Source organism: Battus philenor, unplaced genomic scaffold, assembly GCF_028537555.1.
Source record: "Battus philenor isolate CCGP_79_NKW_IND1 unplaced genomic scaffold, ilBatPhil1.0.hap1 SCAF_13, whole genome shotgun sequence".
NCBI classification, from domain to species: domain Eukaryota; kingdom Metazoa; phylum Arthropoda; class Insecta; order Lepidoptera; family Papilionidae; genus Battus; species Battus philenor.
The window spans coordinates 9951747-9976686 of NW_027181675.1; the positions used below are offsets into that span (position 1 = coordinate 9951747).

A 24940-nucleotide genomic window follows, 5' to 3' on the forward strand; every position below is an offset into this window, starting at 1 on the left:
ACGTGGCATATGTATGTATGTACCCTAAAGTCTTCATACGTATTTTTAACACAAAAGAACTAGACAAACATTCTAACAGTAAGTCGATAAATAATCCAATCACCATTCAAAAACTTATATCACTGACGATATATCACTTGTACATAACGTCTTTTAGTCTAAACATTAGCCAAGAAATTTGATATCAGTGCTACCGAAACAGCTGTACCGCGGTTTCTGAAAGTGCGGCAAGATGGTGGGGCTAGGAAAAGAGAGTGAGCGCGGCTCGCATACCTAAGGCGCAGTCTATAGATTTTGCTATTATAATCATGGTGCTATCAAACTTGTAATAACGCAACACTGTTTAGTGATATAAGCACCTAGACTAAAATAATAGCAAACAATCTAACCGAAGTTCAACCTTCTTGGGTGCCCTCAAATCGAAATTCTTAATGCGTACCGAGTAACAGCCGAGCCAGTTGAAGTCTCCTGGAGAAACTTGCACCCAGACCGTCCATGGAAGGTCCAATCTAAGTGCGAGGTATAAACGTCTCCAGTTGAGGTTCTAAAGGGAACCCTCGAGTTCAGTTACTATAAAAAGCATAAACTAAACACTTTGCTACCTTAAAAATCAAAGAAGCTATCATGCTAACGAACAATCGGCGTTTAACACTAAGAAAAAGATGCACAAACACTGCAATTGTGTCCAGTTAAAATCAAAAACTTAACACTAAAGTATATAAACTTATCACTATAGTAAATAAAAATAAATAGCACACAAGGCTAAATAGCAGGAAAGCAGTAAAGTCTTCTATAGATATCCTGTGTATATTTAACAGAAATACTAATTTTATGTTTTTTTTTTCGTCTAGCAATAACAAGGTGCGGCAAGAGCAAACGTATACATTCGACTTTTTCAACTACGCGGGCATACATCGAACAGTGTTTTTATATTCGACACCTCAGGTCTACATAGATGACGTCATAGTCAACACTGATATACAAGGACTGACAGGTATTAAATTAACTATATTTGAATTTTGAACATTTTTCGACAAGTTTTTTTTTATTGTAACACATTGTTGTTGATGAAAAGTTAATAACGGGTGTGTGTTTTTATAATAATTTTTGAGTGTTCATAAATTTAAACACTTATCCACAGATTTTTTTTTATATATTAATTATTATTAGGGGGACCGGAAAGTAGCGTCGTTTCTGTGGATATATTTTACAGAATAATTAATTGATTTTTACCGCTCCGGCATTGAAAATTTGTATACTAGATTGCGAAAGGTTTTTGATAACGAAGGTGAATATATTGTTGATTGGAAATTAAAATAAAAAATAAAAAATATAGTCGTCTAAATTTAACTAAAGAAAGCGAGATTACTTTCGGGTCCATAAAACATGAACGACCTTTCCCTCTTCTTTCTCGATCTTTTAAACTAAATCGGATATAAACATAAAACTGATATAAACTAAATCGGTTTGGTAATGCGATAATAAGCTAAGATAAAACGTTTACGGTTCTCTGGTAAATGTAAAAAAAAAACTTATTAGCCAGTGCGGGAATGGAACGTTCATTGCGGATCTATTTGCATGACAACAATGTGATCGAGATGATATCAGCATACCGCTGGCACAATGACGAGCTCTAACGGTCTGACCTGTTTATAACGTGGAGGATATATCCTATAAATCCATTACGAAAATTCAATTAATTTCCATGTAAAACAACTTTGTAATTTTTCATTCTTCCTTTTAAGTTATTGTAAACACTTTTGTGGCTGTACAACTTTGTTTTTAACTTAACTTATTTTAATTAAATTTAAGCATTTAGAGATTTCTAGTAGCACCTTAATTTTCGTATTATTATTTGTCCTGGGATTTAAAGTTCTATAACGAAGTAGACTCTGAAATTTCTTCTAAAGAAAAGGGTAAACCATAACACAAATGCGTATCGATCGAAGGCACATATCTTTTTAATTTCTGGTTTTAAAAATGTCAATTTCCCGATGTTCTTTCACTGTTAGCGAGCAACAGTAACTTCAAGCAACAATTCGCGCAATGTACCCTCACTATTACACCACTACTACCATCCTTAGTTAAAAACAAGCGATAGGCTGATTCCAAAGTATGAACTTAAGATAGTAGAACAAAGGATTGTTTCCCGTCCACTTTGTGAACATATGAAAACGGCAATGTTTACAAATGGGAAGGAAAATATCGAAAGTAAACCAGCAAAAATTTGGAAAAAAAAACATAACGATATTTGTTCAATCATCCTACATATTATTTCCTATTAAAAATTCTATGTACCAGCCGGAACTTGGCTTGGATAACCGGTATAATACTTTAAGAACCTATTAATTTTTATCAGCATAATTCTGTACATGAATAACTTCCGCAGGTTTCGTTGTTTACAATATTACCCACAAAGGGCCAAGTCTAGGTGACGTGTTATGTTTGGTGCAAATATTTGACAAGAACGGGACTCAAGTAGCGGCTTCCAATGACTGTGCGGGACTTATAGAAATAGGGAACGCCAACTTTTGGTGGCCTTATTTGATGCATCCTAATCCTGGGTATTTGTACACTTTTAAGGTATGTTAATATTCATTTACATAATTACAGCTATAAGACGTCCACTCCTGGACATAAGCCTTCTTCCTTTTCCTATTGGATCGATCGGAAGCGGCATGCAGCCAGCGTCTTCCATGAACCTTAACTTTAGTCGTTCGTCTTCCTTATAGGTTAACGTCCTTTGCTACATTTACCGGTCCATGGTCAGCACTCCAGAACTTTAAGACCCCAGCGCCCATCAGTTCTGCGCGTTATATGATCTGCCCACTACCTCTTCAAATTGCTAATCTATTACAATTAACTTTTAAGTTTTTACCTTATAATTATTTAGCCATTCTCTTTCCTTGTATTTTTTAAAAAAAATAAATTCTATTTAGGCTATCCTCATTGGACCTAATGGTGAAACAATCGACGCATACACTCAGAAAATTGGTATCAGAACTGTCACTTGGACAAATACAACAGTATTTATAAATGACAAACCAATTTACCTCAGAGGATTTGGCATGCACGAAGATTCAGATGTAAGTAAATAATATATTTAAAGAATCTTAATATCGAATATTCTTAAAAAGCCCTCGCATTCATAAAAACTTATATGTTATTTATATACACATACACTCGTATAAATACACGAAATACACAAGAACAAGCGCATGTTCCTTGCATTTTTTTACTGTTATTTACGTACATTTTTTCTGTATTCTCCTGAATCTATGAACCTAGATTTGGAATATAATGGACAGGAAAACACTGGCTTTTTAATACAATTTTCACCTAGTTCAGAAGCCTTACAAATTTTCTACTATTTTGTAAAAAAATATACAATTTTATTATTATTATTAGAGGCGGGATAGTATTTAGGACTTTTCTAACTATATCAGATTTCTAGTGATGCTTTATAAATTGAAAAAAGAATTCTATAACATGGCCACTGTCTGTAAATGGTAAAAGAAAAAGTCGTAATAAACCGGATCCATATTACAGAACCAAAAATCTGAAAGGTGAAATCAACCTGGTCCCTGTGACAGATTGGTGGATTTGTGGATTACACCTTTTACCCTCCATCTACAAGGAAGCATGATCATTTATTCATATTATTATGTTTGTAGGTCATTTATAGTGATTATCTAATAAGATCATTGACCACATAGTATCTTTACATTGACCACTTATATACGTCATGAAGAATACCACAACAGTCCAATTTCATGGAAATTAGAATCACATTCTTATCACAAAGTAACCAAACACGCCCTGATCAGAGATGGACTCACAACAAGCTTATTGTTGGAGCAAACTTTACGATATCCTTGATACAATAGTATAAAAATTTACTACCAAACATTATTACGAGTATGACTTAAAAAATCCTATAACACACTATAATAGGATTTTTATAAATTTTTGGTTAATGAGATTCTTAAATTTATTACACCATAAACTAACTTTTTCACATCTTAAATTACCAGCAAAGTTCGATAAAAGTGTAATAGAGTTCTGCAACTTAAAATATGAGGCTACGAGCTTTTGTTTCAAAAATTTGAATATTACGAAGATATTGACTTAAATTTTTTATACAGTTACGTGGTAAAGGCTGGGATCCAGTGTTATGGGTGAAAAATTTTAATCTGATTCGTTGGGTAGGCGCTAATGCCTTCCGGACATCTCATTACCCGTACGCTGAGGAAATATACCAGCTTGCTGATGAACAGGGCATCATGATCATTGACGAATGTCCCGGCGTTGACACAGAGTAAGAAACTTTTATATTTACTTTACTGTTATGCCTTAACGAAAATGTAAAAAAAATTGTGTCAATTTTTTAAATTTAAAAAAAAGGTATAACAAGTGTTAATAAAATATATTACAATTTTTCGCAGCGTGTTCTCCGACGCTCTCCTAGCAAAGCACAAGCAATCACTGACTGAACTGATCCGTCGCGACAAGAACCACCCGAGCGTGGTCATGTGGTCCGTCTCCAATGAGCCCAGGTCCGCAAACCGACTTGCGGATGCGTACTTCGGGTATGTAAATATTAAGACTTTAAATAAACAAAAAATCGTGTTGTATACTCAGTGTTATATACTGTTAGTTATTTTAATGTTAGGTAATAAATATTTTAGTTTAGTTTATCCAAGAAATCTTGTAAATTTATTTTGAATATGCTCTAATCTGATCGTAGAAGTGGCATAACATAACTTCGATCAGGTTTTATAACAACTAATAACTATTAAGTACATTAAAATAAGTAAGAACTAATGAGGTGGTGTTTTAATTAATTAATAACTTTAGTTTACGTTTTTTTATATTGCAGCGAAGTAGTCAGACATGTGAAATCCATGGACCTGTCACGACCTGTCACTATTGCTATTGCGCAGAGTTACGTAGCCGACAAATCTGTAAGAATAAATATGTAATATTCACATCTTTTGTAAATATTAATTTTTTAACTTCCTTGTTTTAACCTAAAATTCAAAATTATATCATACCCTATATATAATTTCACTCTTCAATAAATAAAAGACTATTTTTAAGTTCCTTTCATATTTATTTTATTTTACATAGGCACGAAAAGAACGAAACAAAATACATGTTTGCAAGAGTTTCACATAACATGTTTTTAGTTTATAAATTGTAAAATGTTCATAAATTAATAAAACATAAAAATAATAATAAGAAATAGTACATATGAACCGGTATACTTTACCGCCGCGTGGGTAAACCCCCCGCTGGTCCAACGATATAATCAAGGTTGCTAGAAGTTGTTGGGTGCGGACAGCCTTGCAAGCAGATGATGATTACATATGTATTAAAATTGAAATGTTCCCAAAATGTGTATATTATACAGAAGCATATATTATGCACTTAATTTAACGAACATTCTCATCTAAATGTAATAATTAGCCAAAAAATTTAAATTACTAACATCTAGCACTCAATATGTTATCTATATTAAAAAGAATACGATCTTTTTAAGAAACGATAACAAGATACGTTCTATTTCTAAACATACATACAATACAATTTTTTACTTATTAGCTTTAAAGTTGTTAGAACATAATAATTTCACAGTGCCTTTTAAATTAGAAGTAAGAAAAAATTCTGAATAATTTCAGATACTATAAAGAAATTGTCTTCGTTTAAGTTTCTTTGTGTGTTTTTGGTAATATTTAGGTTATATGTAAACACAGGCACAATACCTCGATGTGATAAGCTTCAACCGCTACAACGGCTGGTACCACGCCACCGGTTCCCTAACCACCATCGCCAACAACGTAGTGGATGAAGCGACTGCTTGGCACCTCAAGCATAACAAACCAGTCATCATGACAGAATATGGAGCTGATACTATCGCTGGACTTCACTTGGTCAGTTACGTTGCATTCGTCATACGCTCGTCATCATTATCATTTCAGTCTTAAAACGTCTACCTCTAGACATAAGCTTCCTCTATTGATTTCTAGTAAGAACGGTAGGAAGATGCCTGTTTTCAGCGTCTTCCGACGATCTTAACGAGTACGTCTTTCCAATCTATAAGCGGACGTACTATTTTTGATGACAACATTTAGGCTTTCCGACGTCCTATTGTTAAGATCTGATGCAGCATCCAACCGTTCCTATTGGAAATCCAGCAGTACACGTCTTATAGCTGAAATAATGACTAAAACTAACTTTTTATAGTGTCAAAATAATACTTCTCATTAATTTAAAACTAATAGTATAATCGTACTTTAAGATTCCTGAATACGTGTGGTCCGAAGAGTATCAGGTGGCTTTAATGTCAGAGCACTTTAAGGCGTTTGACAGACTCCGGCAGGCGGGTTTCTTCGTTGGTGAATTTATTTGGAATTTCGCTGATTTTAAGACCGCTCAGAGTAAGTATTAGTTTGTTTTAGCAATAAATTCTAACATTTCATAATTATTATAGTTACTATTTGGCTTTAACTCATATTTTTGATGAGTTATAGCTAAAGTACTATAATTAACTAATAATCCAAAATTTTATTTTAATAGTTGAATTTCTTTGAAGTTATTTTTAGTAAATAATTTATACCATTCGATTATTATGCGGCGTAATCTTCAGTAATGATACGGCACAATATTTTCGTTCTTCTGTATTCGCCGGAAAGAGTTAATGCTAATATTCGTTTTTTAAAATTCAGACACAAAATTTACATTGCTTAGAGTGCTAATTTTTTGCAGTACTTAAATAGTGATTTGTCTTTACAGGAAATTAACATAACGAAATGAAGTTTATTGTAATAAATTCTTCTAAATATGTGTTCTATTAATTAGTCTAAATAGTGTAATATGCATATATACTACATCATACATATAAATTTCTAAGAGAGAGTTGTTGCTTGAACCACTGGAGCGTTTGCATCTCTCAAAGACGTTACCTTGCTAGTTGAATGTAAGCAATTTAAGCGCAACATTTAACATATATTTCTTTATTATGATTTTCAGTTTTACAATATCTCTAAATTATCTTGTAAAATATTTAAGAGTTTCATTAAACAATCATAAATTTCATGAAAATCCTATTATTATAGAAAGGATTTTTTAAGTGATAATAAAGCTTGGTAATGAATGGGCTCTATTTCAGTATTAAGGATGTTGTGAAAGTCATCGCAAAAAAGCCGTCTGAGTTTATTGTGAATTCTTAGATCAGGACGCGTTTGGAACCTTCGTAGCTTTAAAATGAAAGATGTCAATATCAATCGTTATTTTACCTCTGTCCGACTAACATACTATATCAATGACCTGTTTGCACTTGACTAATAATAATGCTAATCACTATTTTTATGTAAATTAATAACCATGTTTTCTATGTTACTTTCAGCAATCACCCGTGTTGGTGGTAATAAAAAGGGTATTTTTACGCGATCGAGGCAACCGAAAGCTTCTGCACATCATTTGAGAGCCCGCTATCTGTCGTTGGCCGCAGCAGATGCTGGTACAACACCACCAGACGCTCCTTATTATATTTCAGACAACAGGCCTACCTACCACGGAGAGTTATAAGACTTGTTCATGTACAACAGATTATATAACAATACTATTAGGAACACGATCGTATCAATGTACCAATATTGTTAATAATATTATTTTTTAAATTTATTTACGTGTGAATGTACCATACCTATATACACGCGTTTTCGTAACTTTGAAATACGTCATGAAACTGCCATTTATAGTGTAATTATAGCAGCAAATATGCGTTAGTAAGGATAATATTGTGAAAAAACAAATACTAGATCACGGCGATTGTATTATAGGATTATTTGAACTAAGATAGTATAACATTTTCATTTCAATTTATTGGTTGGTCGTTTTGTTGGAGGTACAAATTTATCGCCCATGTATTATGAATTGGGTAGATTTATCACTTTTTTCTTTTGATACAAACCTAAGTGACACCTTATTATTATTACTGAAAAATGTTAATGCTTTTAGTTCCTAACTATATTTAATACGCCGTGCAAAAAAGATTTATAATTGGTGTAATTTAAAAGCTGTAAAAGATGCTGTGAAAAATAGTTAATATTAATAATAATTTTATCATTTCATACACTCGCAGTGTGTCGAAAAACTAAAAATTAATTAATATTTTTGTCACCAATTTCATAAAAATTTGCCATAAATTATAATTAGAATTTTAAGTTTCACTGGACTTTTTACGCCTACTTATGATAAACAACAGTTTATGTAAATAAATATTTTTTCACATGTACATTTCTGTTGTTTAACCAATTTAAAAAAAAACTGCCAACATCCGTCCTTCAATCCGTCCGATTTGGAATTATTTTTCAAAACATTAACAAAATGTTGCTAGTTTTAGACGGATATTAATTTATACGAAACAACATTTGATATTTCATTGGGAAGCATTGTTTTGTAATCATAACATCAAAAGAATAAAACATTGCACTACTCAAGACTGGTTTCTACTAGCTACTATACGTATTTTAATAGCCATTACATTGATAAGTAACAACTAACATTGCGTGAAGATTTTTTATAATTGAAATATTAAGAAATCATATAAACTGTACTACTGTTTTTTAAGTTGTTTGAAATTATTCAAGATTTCTTTAAATTAAATGATATTGTTTCTTAATAACATATCTAAGATATTACAGTTTTAGCAAGTACAATCGTGTTAATTAAAGATATTGATGTGTACAATTATCCATAATGTATTTTAGATCGAAGTCGTATAATTTGTCAATTACCGTGGTTTAATTTGTCAAAGAACGTATTATGTGTTATTGTAACACGTGACTTATTTGTAAATATTTATGTGCAAAATAAAGTACAAAAATATGCAACGGTGTTTTTTATTATTAAAATTTTTCTTCTATTAATGACAACACAACAACGTATAATTTAACTGAATAAAATAATAATTATACCCAAATAAAGTATTAAAACCAGGTATTTTCTTTCGAATGGTTCATGAATTACAAAATTTAGATGATTAATTGCTGTACTACTAGCGCAAGTTAAAAAAAATCATTACGATTGTTGTAAAAACGACACAACGACGAAAAAAAACGACTTACGTACAATCAAACATAATAATAACCGTCTATACCTCTCCCATCGATTAAATACTTCTCTGATTAATATTCTAAAATATATTAAATAAACGATTAGTCTTAATCAACTTTGACGATTGCATCAAGTAATCGATCGAGTAATCGACTTAATGGAGAAGACGCAACTTTCGATGCGCTTTCTCCACTGTATATTATGGTTAACTATCCTTTGTATAATTAAATAGATTTTGTTTTTCAACTCGTACTTCTTAGTCACTTGCAGCGTAGAACAGCCTGAGTGGACGTGGACAAGGCGGAATGATAACCGTTAAAGTCGTCGGAAGACGCTTAATGTAGGTCTCTTGCAATCAGTTATATAGGAAAACTAGGGGGACAATGATTTTATAATTTTAATGTAAGCATTAAAATTATGAGATCATTATTTTATTTCCGTTCCTTTACGTGTTGTTATGAAGTTTATTTCAATTACATATAAAAAAAATTTACTCTGTGGTTTTTACTTTTCTGTCAATGTCATTAATGTCTAAATCACATGTTAGTAAATAACAACATTACAATATTTGAATAATCTTAATTAAAATTTTTGGTTAATTAACAAACGTATGGATCAAAAAACCTGGTTTACTTTTATATTTTAATCATCGAAGAATGTTGTAAAACTTAAAGATGCCTTGCTGCCATTGCAAAAACGATTCCAAATACAAATGCCCAACATGCCGCCAACCCTAGTAAGCGAAATATTTTACTTTAGATTTAAAGTATAAGAGATTCACAGTATGCTTATAGTAAATAATAATATAATTTTGGCGATGAGAAATTCTAATGATGTTTTACATAAAAATATACATTGATTGGAGAAAACTAATTGATAATAAATAACAATTGTTTTAGTTGTTCAGTAGCCTGCTATAAAGTTCACAAAGAAACTCCTTGTGCGGCACCGTCGATGTCGGTATTAACTGCAGACTATAAAGAATCTCAAACTATAGAATATGAATTTCCAACAGATGACACAGTACCTGTGGAAAAATTAAAATTGCTGGGTATGTTTCATATGTTTTTATACTGATAGATGTTTTAGATAAGTTTGCAAGGATTAATTCTACATAATTTCAATTTAAAGAATGAGATTTAGAGCAATATAAATGGAATTACATCTTCAAAGTTATAATCATTCTAATAAACTACCTTATTAACTAAAAAAATGATTATGTTTTATTAATTTCCAAAATAAAAAAGTGATGATTAATGTCTACCAGACTATGCTAATTTTTAAATAAAAAACGAGATCAATAATTTATTAAAAAGTAGCAATGTTATACTGTCTCATATCATTTTTTATTTACAGAATATTCAACAGACCTAAAGCAGTGTTTAGAAAACCCCTATGTTCGGGAATTGCTCAAAACATTAGATGAATCTTCATGTCCAGATATATTAATAAAAGAATACATGACAGAGCCAATATTCACTGAATTTGCTGATGCTTGTTTAAAAGTTGTACAGCCTAAGAATGATTCGGAATAAATGAATAACAATTTTATATAATTTTTCTGTATTATCCTATTAACCAAATTTGTCCAAAAACTTACTCAGCTTTCTCTTTTTTTTAATTAAAGCATGCACTTGCTTAGATATGACGAACTATGCATATTGCTATGTTCCATAAGCAATACTGTCACATCTCATATGATTGAATAGGAAACCCTTTTGTAAAACATATATCAACAGCTATTATTAACTTCCTATGTTTTGAACATTTACACTGATGGGAACAAGTTGGAGGACTCCTCTATGAGAGCGACATTCTTGCTTATCTGGAAAGCCTCTTGACTGCTTCTAATAAAAGTACCAACTCCTCTGTTCTTGCTTGGTATTACAAGCTGAGCTCCCAGCCATTTTTAAAGCATAATCATGGGACACACCCAGATGCATAAAACATTATTCAGTAGTTTGTTCTGTAGTACTTGCAGTCGACAGAACTGAAGCACCACTCATGCCATTGTCACACTGATACACACATTCACATCTGCTACAATATGCTTTATCTGGGACAAAAGCCACACAGGTGTTGGCTGCTCATGTGATAGCTCCACAATATTAACTTTAAACATTTACTCTGACACTTGCCAATTCAAATTCAAAAGACATTACCACATGACCCTTTGCAAAAATGTTAATATACCACTTACTGGAGCTCCTCAAGAAAGAAACTACTGCAGAATCCTTTGATAAATTGAACCAGTACACCATACAAAATTTTTAAACCGTGGTGACTTCAAGACGCGTGACTTGCAGATAGAAGAAAGATCCACATTAGAGTGGCACTCTCTCTCCCTACTATCTGCACTCAGTAAATGCAGAAAAAACACGTTGTAAGCAAAACGCCCTATCAAAACAAATTAGAAATAATAAAAAAAAACAGTTATTCAGCATTACTTCATTTCTGTTTAGCAAGTACCCCCTTTGAATCTCTCTCTTGCAAAATTAAAACAATCTTCAGGTATTCAATTTTGTTTTAAACAAAGCTTGAAGGAAACTTAATTTTTTGTACAGTTAAACACAGATATTTTGAAAAGCAATTTATTTATTTAAAATGGGTGGGCATAAAACATTATACATTTGTCAATGTTGCTTGTAATAATTTTTCAAATTCCAAAGATTTCATTTTTTCTGCTTCTAGTTGTTTTTCTAACTGCCTCAAAGTATCACTATAATCATTGATTAAAGCGATTTTCTTATCTGCTGAAGTTATACTATCATTTACCGTATTAAAGTCTTTGTCTTCAAGCATTAGACATTCTACTTTGTCGTTTTCTAATTTCCGTCTCTTTGCACTAATCAATCGGTCTACATTGTCTTCAAAATCTATAGCTATGTATTTTAATTCAGAAACAACATCAATGTCATATAACCAATGAGCATTTTGATATTCTTCAAGAGATGCTTTTGCATAAATAGCATATCTATTATCAAAATTATGTAAACATTTAATTTTTTCATAAATAACTATATTTAAAAAATCTATCAAATTATACTGTTCATAAAATTCTTCAAATTTCTCAGATGGCATTACACTATTGAAAAAGTCATTTGGGAGAGTGGCTACAACCTTGCAAGCAACTTGATGGGGATTCTCAAACCATCCTATTTGGTTGCAATAACTTTTTATTTGTTGTTGCATATTTATGGCATTAGATGGCTGAAATTGAGAGGTAGTGGCAACCAATTTTAATTGTTTCATAAAAGTTTTAATGGCATTGACATTATCAGACTGTTTAGTCACACTTGGAATAAATTCATATGGTTTTGGATATGGAGAACTGTGATCCAAATATTGATAAAACTCCAATGGAAATGAAGGAAAATTAAATAAATCTTCATCTGTTATAATATCAGTTAATTTATCAACAGCCACATTATAACAATAAATTAATTTATTCAAATCTTTCTTCATAGTTGTAATTCTACTGTTAGTCTCTGATCTTAATTTATGCCATATTTCATTGCCAAGATATCTCTCACAAATAGATTTTAAATAATCTATTTCTATTGGAGGATTTTTTGGATATTTTTTTGCTAACCACTTCAAAGCACTTTTTGTACACATATGTAGAGATTCAATAAAATTATCATTTTGGACTTTAAAAATTTTGTAACCAGATATAGCATTACTGATCATTAAAACTTTTAAAAACTCTTCAATGCTTCTCGTTGAGGAGGCATCCTGGTGTGCAAAAACAATAGCAACAGGAATTGTTTGGTATTTATATTTGCATTTCATTATTGCATCAATTGTTGATATGGAATTCATATCCGTAGAATCAATGTAAAATAATAAACCATTTGCACCTTCTATAACTTCATTTTGACTTGGTGTTATTTTCCCATTTATTAAGCCTACAGATATAGCAAAATCCATTAAATTATTCCATGAGTATTTTCCAACTTGAACCAATCCATTATTTTCATTAGGTTTATTTTTGTCACCCAATATTTGGGTCAGCCAATTTGCAATATTTACTCTCTTATTAAACCAACATTGGTGGCTAGGTGACACTAGAACCACTTTCCAAAAGAAACATTTGTCATAAGGATAATTTATTTGCTGCATTCGTTTTAAGAGAGGGGATTTTATAATTTCCATAACATTATATGGTTCTGATGGAAGTATCTCCTTTAATTCACCAGTAAATATATATCCTTTGTGTATTGCATTCATATTATTTAGTGCTGATTCTTCTACAACTCTCTTCAAAATTCTAGCTTCTTCTGTAGGCGTATTTTCAGTTAACCAAACAGGTGTATCTTCTAGGAGCCGTCTTCTCTTCTCATTCCTTGCATAATGTTTCCTCCAAACATAGAACCATTTCTTCATTAATTTTTGAGTCCGGAATATTTCAGCCTTCATTTCAGAGATAGCCACTTCATTAGCCACTTCATTTAAAAATTCTTCAGTTAGTGTTTGTGAATACAATAACAGTTTCTTTAAATCATCTAATTCCTCTTTTGTTATGCTTTGAACAATTTCATTACTAACATCTTCAAGAAGTTCTTCAAAGAGCTTTTGTGAGCCTTTTTCAACTTTTTCTTTAAAGATTTTTTCATCTTCGGCAGCTTTTTTTAGTTTTAACTCCAATAATCTTTCTTCTTCTAGTTTTTTCCGGATTTCTTCATTTTTCCTCTCTTCTTCTTTTTTTCGTATTTTTTCAAGCTGATTTTGCTTTTCTATTCTTTTCTGTGCTTCTTCTCGTTTTCTTGCCTCCTCTTGCTGCATCTTCATTTCTTTCATTTTTTTCATTTCCTCTTGTAACTTGCTTTCAGCCTCCTTTACTTTTTCTTCATGCAAAAGTTTAACTGAATTATTCTCTTCTTGAAATTCATAAATATCCTTTGATGTTTTTCCTGAATTAAGCATTTTATCTTCATCAGTTGTTTTTTCGTTTTTGCTTGGGAAGAAAGAAAAGGTTTTTTCTGTGTGGCAAGCACTTTTGAAAAGACTTCCAGGAGAAACTTTGAGATTAGTATTTGCAGAAAAATTTGTGGCTGCGTTAGCGATTTCCGGTTTTTCAAACTTCGCAAATATACTGTTAGTAGGCGGTAAAGGTTTAGTGAATGTTTTAAAAATGTTTTTAGAATTTAGGTCCTCATTTTGTGACACACTTGGTACTTTTGCGAAAAGATTTCCAAAATCTGAAGAAGTAGGTGCGTTAACAGGAGCTGGCGCAGTACTAAATATTTTAGAGAAATTATTAGCTCCGTTGAAAACTCTATTAACTTCATTTTTATCATTGACCTTTTCACTAAAAATACTACTTTTATTGCTCATAAAAACATTCTTACTGACATCGTGGCTAGTGAAAATTTCTTTCTTTTTAACATCAGATGAAGAAAATAAAGATTTTCCTGTAATTGAACTTTTAAATATGTTGTTTTTTGAATCTTTAAACACAGACCCTGGGTCTACTCCATTTGCATAAGACGAAAAAGGATTGCTCCCTTGATTTACCTTATGAACATTATCTATACTTTCTTGCTGAGGCTTAGAAAATCTAAAAGTGCTTTTTATTTCATTCACTGGAGAAGTTTTAATTATATCCAAGGACGCCACAGGAACTGCTGGTTGAAATGAAAATGATCTGTTGATGGCTTTATCATTATTGGAAGTATCAAACATATCCACAAACACATTTTTCTTAACATTTTTAACACTTTCAGCATTATCAAACACTTTGTTGCTATTACTTTGTTTTTGAATTTCCATTCTTAATAGTTTTATATCCTTGTTGCTATCATTTATGGTATTATATCCTAAATCTTCTGCTAGTAATGCAGTTTCTTTAAGCTTGCCATCCTTATTGAAGCTGGAATGTAGGGTCTGATTATGGTAGTCATACTTTGGAACAGGTCCTCCAGCTATAACTTCACCAACTGTACATTGTCGTTTGGATTCTATTAACTTAATAGCTCGAGATGGAGGATATGGGTCACTATCTTCTATGAACTGATTTCTGTCTAGGATAACAGCTAATTCTAAATCTGTCTTAGAGAAGCGTAATCCATAGTGGTTTATGAATGCCTTCATAGATTCTATGGACTCAAAAGCCAATGCATTCATTATATCTTCAGCTGGGTATCGCGAACCACCTTTGGGCGCATACGCCTTGACAATCCTTGCAAGTGCCCGCGCTCTGACATCATTGAAATATCTTAGGAGAATACAAGCTTGAAGGTAAGTCGCTTTTTCTTTCACTAGACGAAAGAATCTGACGTAGTTGTTATTATCTAGCGCCGCAAATATTTTAATTACAAACATGATTGAGTCGGATTTTTGAATTTCTTGGGGTAACTGTTTGATCTGAAAAAATGGATTTATAAATATTTTTAGTTGAAAAGAAGTGTAAGAATTATCTTAGCCTTAATTGACAATAATTCGTTGGTATCGAATACTCACTTCCCACAAAAAATTTGTGTCTCCCAAGTTAAGCAGTGCTATGTATCCACGAAATTCCGCTTCTCTCGGCTTTAACTCGGGTCCAACATCAGCATACATGTGTTTAAGTGTCTGAAGACATTTGGTGAGGTTGTCTGTGTTAAGTTTCTGATCAAACTGCGTATGTTCTAAGTCCGCCAAACGCGCGGCGCAATGTGCGTGGAAACGCGCACAAGCCTCTACCAGGCGGATTGAATCTATAGGAAGTTAACATTAATGGTCTGATTAAAACTTTCTGATTTTCCTGCAATGCATATTAAAGTTTTAAGAAGAAATAGAAAAAGTATAATCGTGTAATAAATTAAGGCATGTAAAATACGATTTAATATAAAGGTGTTCCGTAATGAATAGATAATCCTGAAGTGCATAATGGTATAGGTATTAAGCGGAAAAAAGATATTTTAAACTATTTAATTGGTATAAAAAATATGAAGTTTCTTAAAAATACACGTTTTCGATGAATTTTTTGCACTTTCATATACACCAGTCACAAATTATTAAAATTTATCGTGTATTTGGTGTTATCTTATTCTTCATAAATATTCTTAAGTTATTCTTACAGTTAATTGTAGGAATATCTATTTGTAATGTTTTGTGAAATAATGCATAAACTTCTAAATATGCAGTGATTGCTATTAAAACACAAAAAGTTTTATAGACACTAAAACCATAGACTTTAAAGTTTTAATTAAAGTAATACTATGTTAAGAGGAACCTTCGCCATTTATTATATTTAACATTTCAAATAGTTATGAGAAAATATTTTGCAGCCAAAACATTACCTGCACAACATAATGCCTGTTGGGTTATATCTTTACGGATTCCACGAAAGCGGTCCCACATAAAATGAAACCAGTCTGCTAGTGTAACCTAAAAATACATTCAAATAATATTAATTTCAAACATGTTATTGCAATTTAATAACTTGATTTTTGCAAGAAATATTTACATGATAATTGGCATTGTTTTATAATGATTTTTTAAAGATACAATAAAGACACAAATTATCACTATATCTAAAAACTGAAATTGATTACTAAAACAATTTTAACATACATTTTATAAATCTCTTGTAAATTATAATTGTCATAGTATGCTTGCCAAAATATTTTTTTAGATATTATCACATAAAGCTTTAATTCTAATAACAGTAAAAAATCAAGGATTATTTTTTATAGTTTCCTTTTTAAACATAAAAGCAAAATATTTTTTCTTCTCATTAATATTATGATTACCTGACGCTTGGTATCTGCAATCTCACTTAGTAAATATGAACAAGTTTTGGTTAGGACATGCGCAGGCCTCAATTCATAGCACATTGGAATTTCTTGATCTGCCGAACTACGGCTGTACTGTTTAACAGCGCGCCAAGCTTCCATCTGTCCATCTGAATCTGGTACTGTTTCTAAGGTCATAACCTGCAAAGCGTAACAGCCAAACAATATATTAAAAATAAAATGTTCTAATATCGTCAAGTATTTGTAACCAATAGTGAATTTTAGAAACATATGACAATGTTGTAGATCTATTTATAAATAAATATTCAAATAAATTTGTCGTTTTTTAATATGCAAAGGAAAATAATAACAATAATTATCTACATGTATAAATATATATGTATTAATAATTAAGGTTTCGGAGTGGACAAAACAAAAAAAAAACATTAAATTTGACCACAAAATATTATAAGCAAGTCTTGATGAAGAAACAAAATAATGACTATGCTTGAGACATAAGTCTTCTAAAACATTCAACATCATAGATTGTGCCCAAGAAAAGGTAATTAAAAATCAAAAACATTGTTATAACTTGGGCAATCATTACAAAAAAAAATCTCCAATAGAGTAGGCCCTTGATTTGCATTATCGGGGAAAATATTATTAGACATTACAGTTTCAACAACCTCTTCTTCAAATTAAGTATTTTGAAGACTTATACACTGTGCTATAAAGAAGGAAACCAGTGTACTACCACAATATTTACCACCAAGGAACCAATCACTCACACTGTTTTTATAAAATAAATGATGTTTTATAAGAAGGTATTATTTTACTACAACAAAAAATTTTAAGTTCAAATATCTTATGATAATTCTTCTAAAATGTTTTTGGAGTCATTAATAATTTTATTGTTTTTATACATAAAAATTCTTTAAAAGAATTTTTTTGTATGATCTAACATTTATTAATTGACATTATTCATCTGTTAAATTATTCAGGTTAATCTAGGTTAGGTAAAAATGTACAATATTTTAATACATTAATATTAACACTACTTGTAATTAGTGCGCAATGTACCTGGTGTTCTGCCTGACGATGTAATAACTCCTTCTCGGGGCACATATCAGGACAAGTTCCAATAGTTGCTCCACCAACTTTAACTCTTGATCCAGCACCTCCCCATGCTCTCAATATTCTATAATAACACCAAATATAATAGTAGCATATGTAATCAATTTAAAATTTCTCATTGTAAAAGCTGTTCACCTATTGAATTTAAAGCTTAACTAATAAGATGTTGCAAAGCATGAGAATATAGTTTACACCTCTTAACACTTACTATGGTCAAAAGCCCCTTCGAAAACCTTAAAGGCATATTTTTTCAAATGATAGGTTAGACAATTTTCTAATATAAATAATTTATTTATAAAATCCATCAAAATTAAGGGATCAAAAATAATATATAAGTAGTAAGGTAATATATGGTAAAATAACATACATGGAAATGAATTTAATATTTAATGCGGTTTTCTTAACAACACCATACATGTGTTTTTGTTACCAAATCTACATGAATAAATTCACAATAGAACTATTATTTTACACCCTTTTTCATCCTTTATTTAATTTTTATGTATAGATATGAAATGTTTGTAGATGTATCCACAAATGTGACCTTATTGAGTTAATATACTAACAAATAAGCTTTATATCTGGGGCAAGCCTGAATAATTATAAGTACAAATCGCACCTGTCTCTAGCATCAAGTGTTCGCCACTGTTCATCTGGCGTAAAGGAAACTCGGGAGCGAAGTTGGTGTAATTCTACAGCAGCTTCGGACGTGCTCATGCTTGTTGAGGCCAATGCTATCAAAGCAGGCGATTCTCCTGTAGCTGGAGCATTTCTGAAAAAAATATTAGAACCAATCAATATAAAGTAAAATTTAGAAAAACCTTAATGCAATGTTGGGTATTGGGCTACCTGCCTCAAGGTAGAAAATTGAAATATACTAATGAAATAAAAGATAAATAAAAAAGAGGGCAAAAAAGTTCATTTATATTACTATCCTAGCTCTGATAAACAGCATATTATTCAAAACTCTTTCTGTTTCTGTAACTGTTGGACTAAAATATGTTTTGAATCATTATTTTATTAAAAAAGATGTTTGCTTTGTCTTAAATTACATAATATGACATTTCACAGAAGTATTATACTGCTATTTTTTCACTATATTAATTACTTACACCAGAATTTAGTTCCATGTCTTGAGAAACCATGGGGTACATATATTAAATTTGAATTTAAAGAACATTTTAAAAATTTTCTTCTGTCTCCATGGGTGCATTTGTTTCTTTTAGTTTTGTGTTCTGAACAGGAAGTTGATGTGACATTATGACATGTTTTCAAAGACAAATTTAATTAATGATGATAAGATTTTAACAAGGCATTCACACATTCCAATTCACCTTTGTTGTATAAAACAACTATGACAAAATAAGTATCAAAGTTAGTTTCATGCTTTTCTCTTTGTAAGATCTTTATTGTAAAAATGATGAGATCCGACTTAAGCAAAGAGAGTAATTCCATGAAAAGTGGTGGTGGACTTAATGCCTTATAAATTCTCTACCAATCAACCTAATATATGTTTTAAGGAAGCTAATATAATTCAAAATTTTATTTTATGCAAAACAAAACATAAATATTTTGTAACAATCTAGTCCTGAAATTATTACAATGACTACCATCTAGTCTTCAGGCAGCAACCGTTGATGTTTTGAAACATTATACCTTTAAGGAATCTACAGGTATGCAATCTTTTCACCGTATGTACATTTGAAATAATTCACTTTTTGCTAGTGGTTCCAATCTTTTGGTCAATATTTTATAGTTGTAGTATTCTCTGTACCTAGATTAGGTATATAATTTGGTATGAAAATAAAATAGTGAAGGAAAACATTTACAATACTCACACTGAGTGCTTTAATCTTGATGTGGGCAAAGCCTTTCTAATGGGCTTTGCAATCCGTGGAACTTGAACTTTTACATTTGTTACTACTGGGTCAATATCCATAGCTTGAAAAATAAATAATAAAATTTTAATAACACAAATTCATACCAAAAATTTTACTTAATAAATGTTGCCACATTAATGGCATGTTTAAACTTGAATTTGATAATTTGTGAAACAGCAATCTATACTAAATTATGACTTTCTACTACTGCTCATAAATTTAACAAAAATAAATAATTATTGCATTAGAAAATGAAAATAAGTAAAAGTTAAATTCTCCATCATCTTACCTTTTTGACGCGGAATCCTGTATGTAGGTCCACCTCTCATTGCAGAAAGTTCCTCTTCAACATCCGGATCTGGTAACCAATCTGGATCATCTTCCTTTTTACTTTTGCGTCTACTGAGAAAACAATGTGAGATAAGATATGCATGCAGCTTATTATAGCAACTTTATAAAACACTATTAAATTACAAAATGTATGTAAACAATGATGTATATATGTTAATATGATATAAGATCCAATATAGGGAATTACCCTCTGCTGTCATCACTAAAAAACTATAAATAGTGTTAAAAGAATCAAACTTGGATCAATGACAACAAATTTTATAAATAAGAAAGAAAGGAAATATATTTTAGGTAGGAAATATATATATATCTTCTACAAATACAATACTTATTTAGTTATTTTGAAATAAGATAGTACATACAATCAAGAACTTATTATATATATTTAAGAAATGATGTTAGACTATCCATTCAACTATTACATTTTATTGTTCAACATACATTCGTGCCTTCGTGCGAACAACGTCAAACAGGAACCCATCAAAAGCTCCTGCATTTAATATTGCCTGCTCTACTCCAGAGAGTTGTTCATATTCAACAATACACATTTGCCTCTTTGGGAAAAATTTTATTTTTTGAACACGTCCAAATTTACTGAAGTGTTTCTTGGCAGTTGTTGTATCGAATAAGCCATCAGGGACTTTGGAACACCTGCAATTTTGAAACAGCTTTGACAGTACCACATGAGAGATAAAATAAGCTACTTATATCAAGTATACAAGTAAGTGTTAAATAAATAACACAAATTAACTTACGTTATTGAAGTTTTAGTGTTAAAATTATCAAACACTGTGCTTTTAACCTTTTTTAAAGGTGATATCGCCGATTCCATGTTTACCAATGTAGCATCACAATCCTTTAAAGAATCTCTCGAATCCCATTCATTCTATTGCTTCCAAACTTTATATTTTGGACAATAGTTTTGATTTTAGATTAATACATACAAATTTTATAAACTATTTTGAAGTAGTGAATTAAAAACAACGCAGAGCAAACTACCTACTAGCAATAGTGATTGATACATGGTGTGTTGTAATGTCATAATATCGATTAATTATTAATTTATATGATACAGTGAAATTAATTTACTGTTTTGTCTATTCAGAATTGTTCTTTAATTTTACCATATGTGTAAAATACAATAATTATATAATAATTTATTTATTATATATATTTATGTTTAGTTAAAAAGTACAAATAAATCGAGTTATAATTTTTTTAGGACCAATTATTTTATTTTAATTAATAAGACGTTTTCTTTTGTGCTTTTAAAAATGTTTCGTTGTAAGTAAAACTCAAACTATGATATAATCGATTTACCAGTTTACATTTTACACTACGATTTAAATCTCTTCGATGTAAATTGTAAAATAGTTTAATCGCTTATTGTTAAGAATTTTGAAGAACTAATAAACAATGTATCGGTAGTAAATAATTTATTGCATAGACAATATTTTTTATGGATGTAGCAACAAAAAAGTAAAAAGTCAACTAAAACACGACAGATGGCGTAACTTATTACATAAATAAAAATTATTCCGCTTGATATGTACATATATATAACATTCATCATCTAACAACGAATTCTACGTATAACGATATAACTCAAGGAAGAAGAAAAAGGCATAAAAATTTCTTACTGAGACCGCACCTCTCAATATAGAGTTACGAAATATGTCCTCAGAACATTATTTATGAATCACCATGCACAAATAGCTTTCTTGACAAGATATACAAATTTACGATAATCGTGCAGTAGTTATTCAGTTAAACTTCATTAGCAAACATAAATGTCGAATTTAAGGTAAAAAAACGATTACTACAAACGTGCACACGGGAACTGTTGGATTGTTAAGGTGGGCAATTCATAAATGGACTTGAAACGAATTTAATTCTTCCGCCTTAATATGAAAATTATATGTATTATATAAGGAGACTTAAGAATTTTAGAAAGGCTTAGGTGGGTCATGGCACAAAGAATGTCGGGAAACACGGGTCTAGAGGTTAGAACGTAAAGAAGGTTATATATTTCTTATCGTAAAGATTACCCATTTCTGTTTTTATTCTCGAATTGATCAAAAATGTGTCTTACAGACATGCATGTTTGGCGCAATATATTTTAAGTCGTGAGCCTTGTAGAAATAACAATATTCATAATAAAAAAAATGAAATTTCTCATTTATAAATCAATCGATATTCATAAATATTTCCTCCATGATGAACATTATTTTTTTCCGTTGCTTTTTGACAGTGTTTACTGTTAACGTTAATTATGTAACTGTAATCGGTTGCGCAATCAGCAATATTTAGTTCCGGAAAGTGCCGGATGTTGTGCCTTGTCACTGTCACTTTCGAATATCGAATTGCGACATTTGACATTTTATATATTTTTACTTTATTTGTTTTAATAGCTTAAAGTAAAATTTTAAAACATTATCAGTCTACATTCATCCACAATTGGATATAAACCTTCCTCAATTCTTTCCGCGCTTCCACCACCCACTTCCGATCGTTCCGAAGTCGTCACTCTATCAAACACTAATATTGATCTTTTAGGTATTTACTCACCCCCGGCTCTTAAAAATGCCCAAGGTATACTTTGTGTTGTATTAGTGTCTTTTAAAATTTTGGCTATGGCGAAAACATAGAAATCAGTTTAACTGCCTAGTTTATTTGTCTCTTGTGTTATAAATAGATAAATAAGACAGGAGACCACGGATGTAGACAACTATAATAAGGTTATCTGTCCACCTTATGTGTATGTCTTACGCAATGGTCGCCGATCCGTGGACTCCAATTCAGAATCTTGAGACGCAGTCATCTGTTCTCCACTCTGTACATTCTGTCCACTTCCATTTAAATTTGACAAAGGATAATGAAGTAAAAAATTTAACTACTAACAATTTTAACTACAACAAATGTAAAAACATAAATATCAATTGGAAAAACGCGCATGTAATTCATATATAGCAATTTTATAACAGTTGCGACATAATAGATCGCTTATTACCTGCTACCAACCACTACGTTTCATATACCCTTGTAGAAGCTATTTAGTGAAAATCTATATTCTGTAACACTTGGACTTTCATAAAAAATAATCAACAGTTAGTGTCCAAATAAATTATTCATGAGGCAACACAGTCGACTTCTTTTCATAATTATTAGATATAGAAATAAATGAGTGGTTGTCAGTCGAAAATTTCAAAACAAATTAAATTGGTACAAATCGCATACACTACAATATTATTAATTACTAATTGTTACCATTAAATATTGAAGAATTATACACTTATTATTGTTAAAAAGTGATTATCATTAACCCTAAATTATCCCAAATCGATCCCGTTTCCAATTGCTACTGTAATATTATTACTTCATATATTATTTATGAAACATCTTGTTAACTTCTGTCAATAGTATTTTGATAACAAATTAACAATATACAGTGTCAAATAATGAATTAAAGGTTATTTAAATCTACAATCTGTAATAAAGTACAAGAATTTTATTGTTTACTTTGGTGGTCGTATGTAAAAGATATTTTACGGCTAGTCTCTCTTGAAACAGGCCGCGTTGATGTACTTAGCCGTAAGAATCTATCCCTTACAACAAATATTAATACGTAAGCATCACTGTCTTTAAGCTCAAAGACGTTGGTCCTCTCGCATCCGCGGGATCTGCAAATGTCACTTGAACGGCAGTGCAGGTCCACGCCCATTCGGGCATAAAAGCCTTAAGCGAGGTCCTACTTTGCAAGCCCTTTAATGCAAGCGCTCGATGAGTCGTTGGCCTAAACCAGAGTTTTTTTTCCAAAGTGGGGCCCTCTCCCTTTAGGGAGGCAATTTAAATATGTACTCGGCAAGAGTTTAACCCTTTCGCTTTAATATAAAAATTATGTAAGTTACATAGGGAAACGTAAGAAATTAAGAAAAAAATAGATACTTAGCAAACACTTGTCTAAGCAATCTAAGAGCATGGCGGTCTGTCAATCTGATGAAAAAAGTAATATAAAGTCCCGAATGAGGTTTTTGAGGCACCTCTCGAAATTCGAAATACTTTCATTTAGGTAGGCATTTACATGAACATTTGATTCGTCAAATATTTTAACATTATTATTAGGGAGATGCCGCCAGTTCAGAATGATGATCTGCTTAAAAGAGTCGACTCAATAGTTACTTTTTTAAATGAAATTTAAAAATATAATCATGTAAATGAATCTTCAAACTGTATAAATATATTAAGCTAAAAGCCTGTAGCAATTTCTGATGAAGTTATAAAAGCAAACAGGCAAACATCTATGATCCATAAAAATTAAATTTTTCTAATACCAATGAGCCGTACTGTTATATGTCCCAAGGTTATTTGTAGTGTACAAGGTTTATGAACGCATGGACAAATGTCAATTCAATTTCTTTTATAAATTCTAGATCCATCTAACTTATTATCGCCAACATCAAGCACTGAGACATTTTCATTCGTAGCCATTTAAAATAATAATAAATGTACCCATAATGCAATAATGAGTTGACAGGTCAATAATTGTTCTATTAAGTTATATGATCGTTTTAGAATAACCGAAAGATCACAGACGGTCGGACAAAAATATTGCCTGAAGTTTTAGCATTTACCGACCAAGAACACCTAGGTGATAAATTAATAGAATTCTTAGTAATAAAGTAAGTAGTGACATTTTAGTTGTTTACGTTCCGTATTATAACGAAGGTTTTTAATGGA

General features: G+C 31.0%; 3 protein-coding genes across 5 annotated transcripts in view; 2 read left to right on the forward strand and 1 right to left on the reverse strand.

The window, feature by feature from the left end:
• Positions 1 to 8816, forward strand: part of LOC137933121 (beta-glucuronidase) — a 45672-nt gene extending 36856 nt beyond the window's left edge. For both annotated transcript variants that reach the window (XM_068776904.1, XM_068776903.1), the window contains 9 exons: positions 852 to 994; positions 2390 to 2583; positions 2940 to 3086; positions 4146 to 4318; positions 4446 to 4589; positions 4880 to 4964; positions 5757 to 5933; positions 6302 to 6440; positions 7409 to 8816. In XM_068776904.1, the coding sequence (XP_068633005.1) occupies positions 852 to 994; positions 2390 to 2583; positions 2940 to 3086; positions 4146 to 4318; positions 4446 to 4589; positions 4880 to 4964; positions 5757 to 5933; positions 6302 to 6440; positions 7409 to 7590 (1384 nt within the window). In that variant the 3' untranslated portion in view covers positions 7591 to 8816. The remainder of the gene's footprint in view (positions 1 to 851; positions 995 to 2389; positions 2584 to 2939; positions 3087 to 4145; positions 4319 to 4445; positions 4590 to 4879; positions 4965 to 5756; positions 5934 to 6301; positions 6441 to 7408) is intronic.
• Positions 8817 to 9655: 839 nt separating this feature from the next.
• On the forward strand, positions 9656 to 10655 carry LOC137933539 (zinc finger HIT domain-containing protein 3). Its single transcript, XM_068777500.1, has 3 exons — positions 9656 to 9856; positions 10020 to 10171; positions 10477 to 10655. The coding sequence occupies exons 1-3, from the start codon at positions 9795 to 9797 to the stop codon at positions 10653 to 10655; spliced, it is 393 nt and encodes a 130-aa protein (XP_068633601.1). The 5' UTR covers positions 9656 to 9794.
• Positions 10656 to 11733: 1078 nt separating this feature from the next.
• Positions 11734 to 21193, reverse strand: LOC137933135 (uncharacterized). 2 transcript variants are annotated; one of them, XM_068776930.1, is made up of 10 exons: positions 20959 to 21193; positions 20645 to 20854; positions 20142 to 20251; positions 19811 to 19913; positions 18592 to 18744; positions 17919 to 18036; positions 16857 to 17039; positions 16404 to 16491; positions 15583 to 15818; positions 11734 to 15486 (listed from the first exon to the last, which is right to left on the reverse strand). In XM_068776930.1, exons 1-10 carry the CDS (start codon positions 21033 to 21035, stop codon positions 11743 to 11745), a joined length of 5022 nt encoding a protein of 1673 aa, XP_068633031.1. In that variant the 5' UTR covers positions 21036 to 21193; the 3' UTR covers positions 11734 to 11742. The 2 variants fall into 2 exon arrangements, with proteins under 2 accessions (XP_068633031.1, XP_068633030.1); XM_068776929.1 differs by having other exon boundaries at positions 20142 to 20254.
• Between the last annotated feature and the right edge of the window lie 3747 nt (positions 21194 to 24940).

Excerpts from the sequence above, each read along its gene's own strand:
- LOC137933135 (XM_068776929.1), bottom strand. The coding sequence starts at position 21,035 with ATGGAATCGGCGATATCACCTTTAAAAAAGGTTAAAAGCACAGTGTTT. Across the intron at positions 18,037-18,591 it reads ACACTTGATGCTAGAGACAG|AATATTGAGAGCATGGGGAG; the intron begins GTGCGATTTGTA and ends GTGTTATTATAG. Across the intron at positions 15,819-16,403 it reads ACAGGCATTATGTTGTGCAG|ATTCAATCCGCCTGGTAGAG; the intron begins GTAATGTTTTGG and ends AACTTCCTATAG.
- LOC137933539 (XM_068777500.1), top strand. The coding sequence starts at position 9,795 with ATGCCTTGCTGCCATTGCAAAAACGATTCCAAATACAAATGCCCAACA. Across the intron at positions 9,857-10,019 it reads CCAACATGCCGCCAACCCTA|TTGTTCAGTAGCCTGCTATA; the intron begins GTAAGCGAAATA and ends CAATTGTTTTAG. Across the intron at positions 10,172-10,476 it reads GGAAAAATTAAAATTGCTGG|AATATTCAACAGACCTAAAG; the intron begins GTATGTTTCATA and ends TTTTATTTACAG.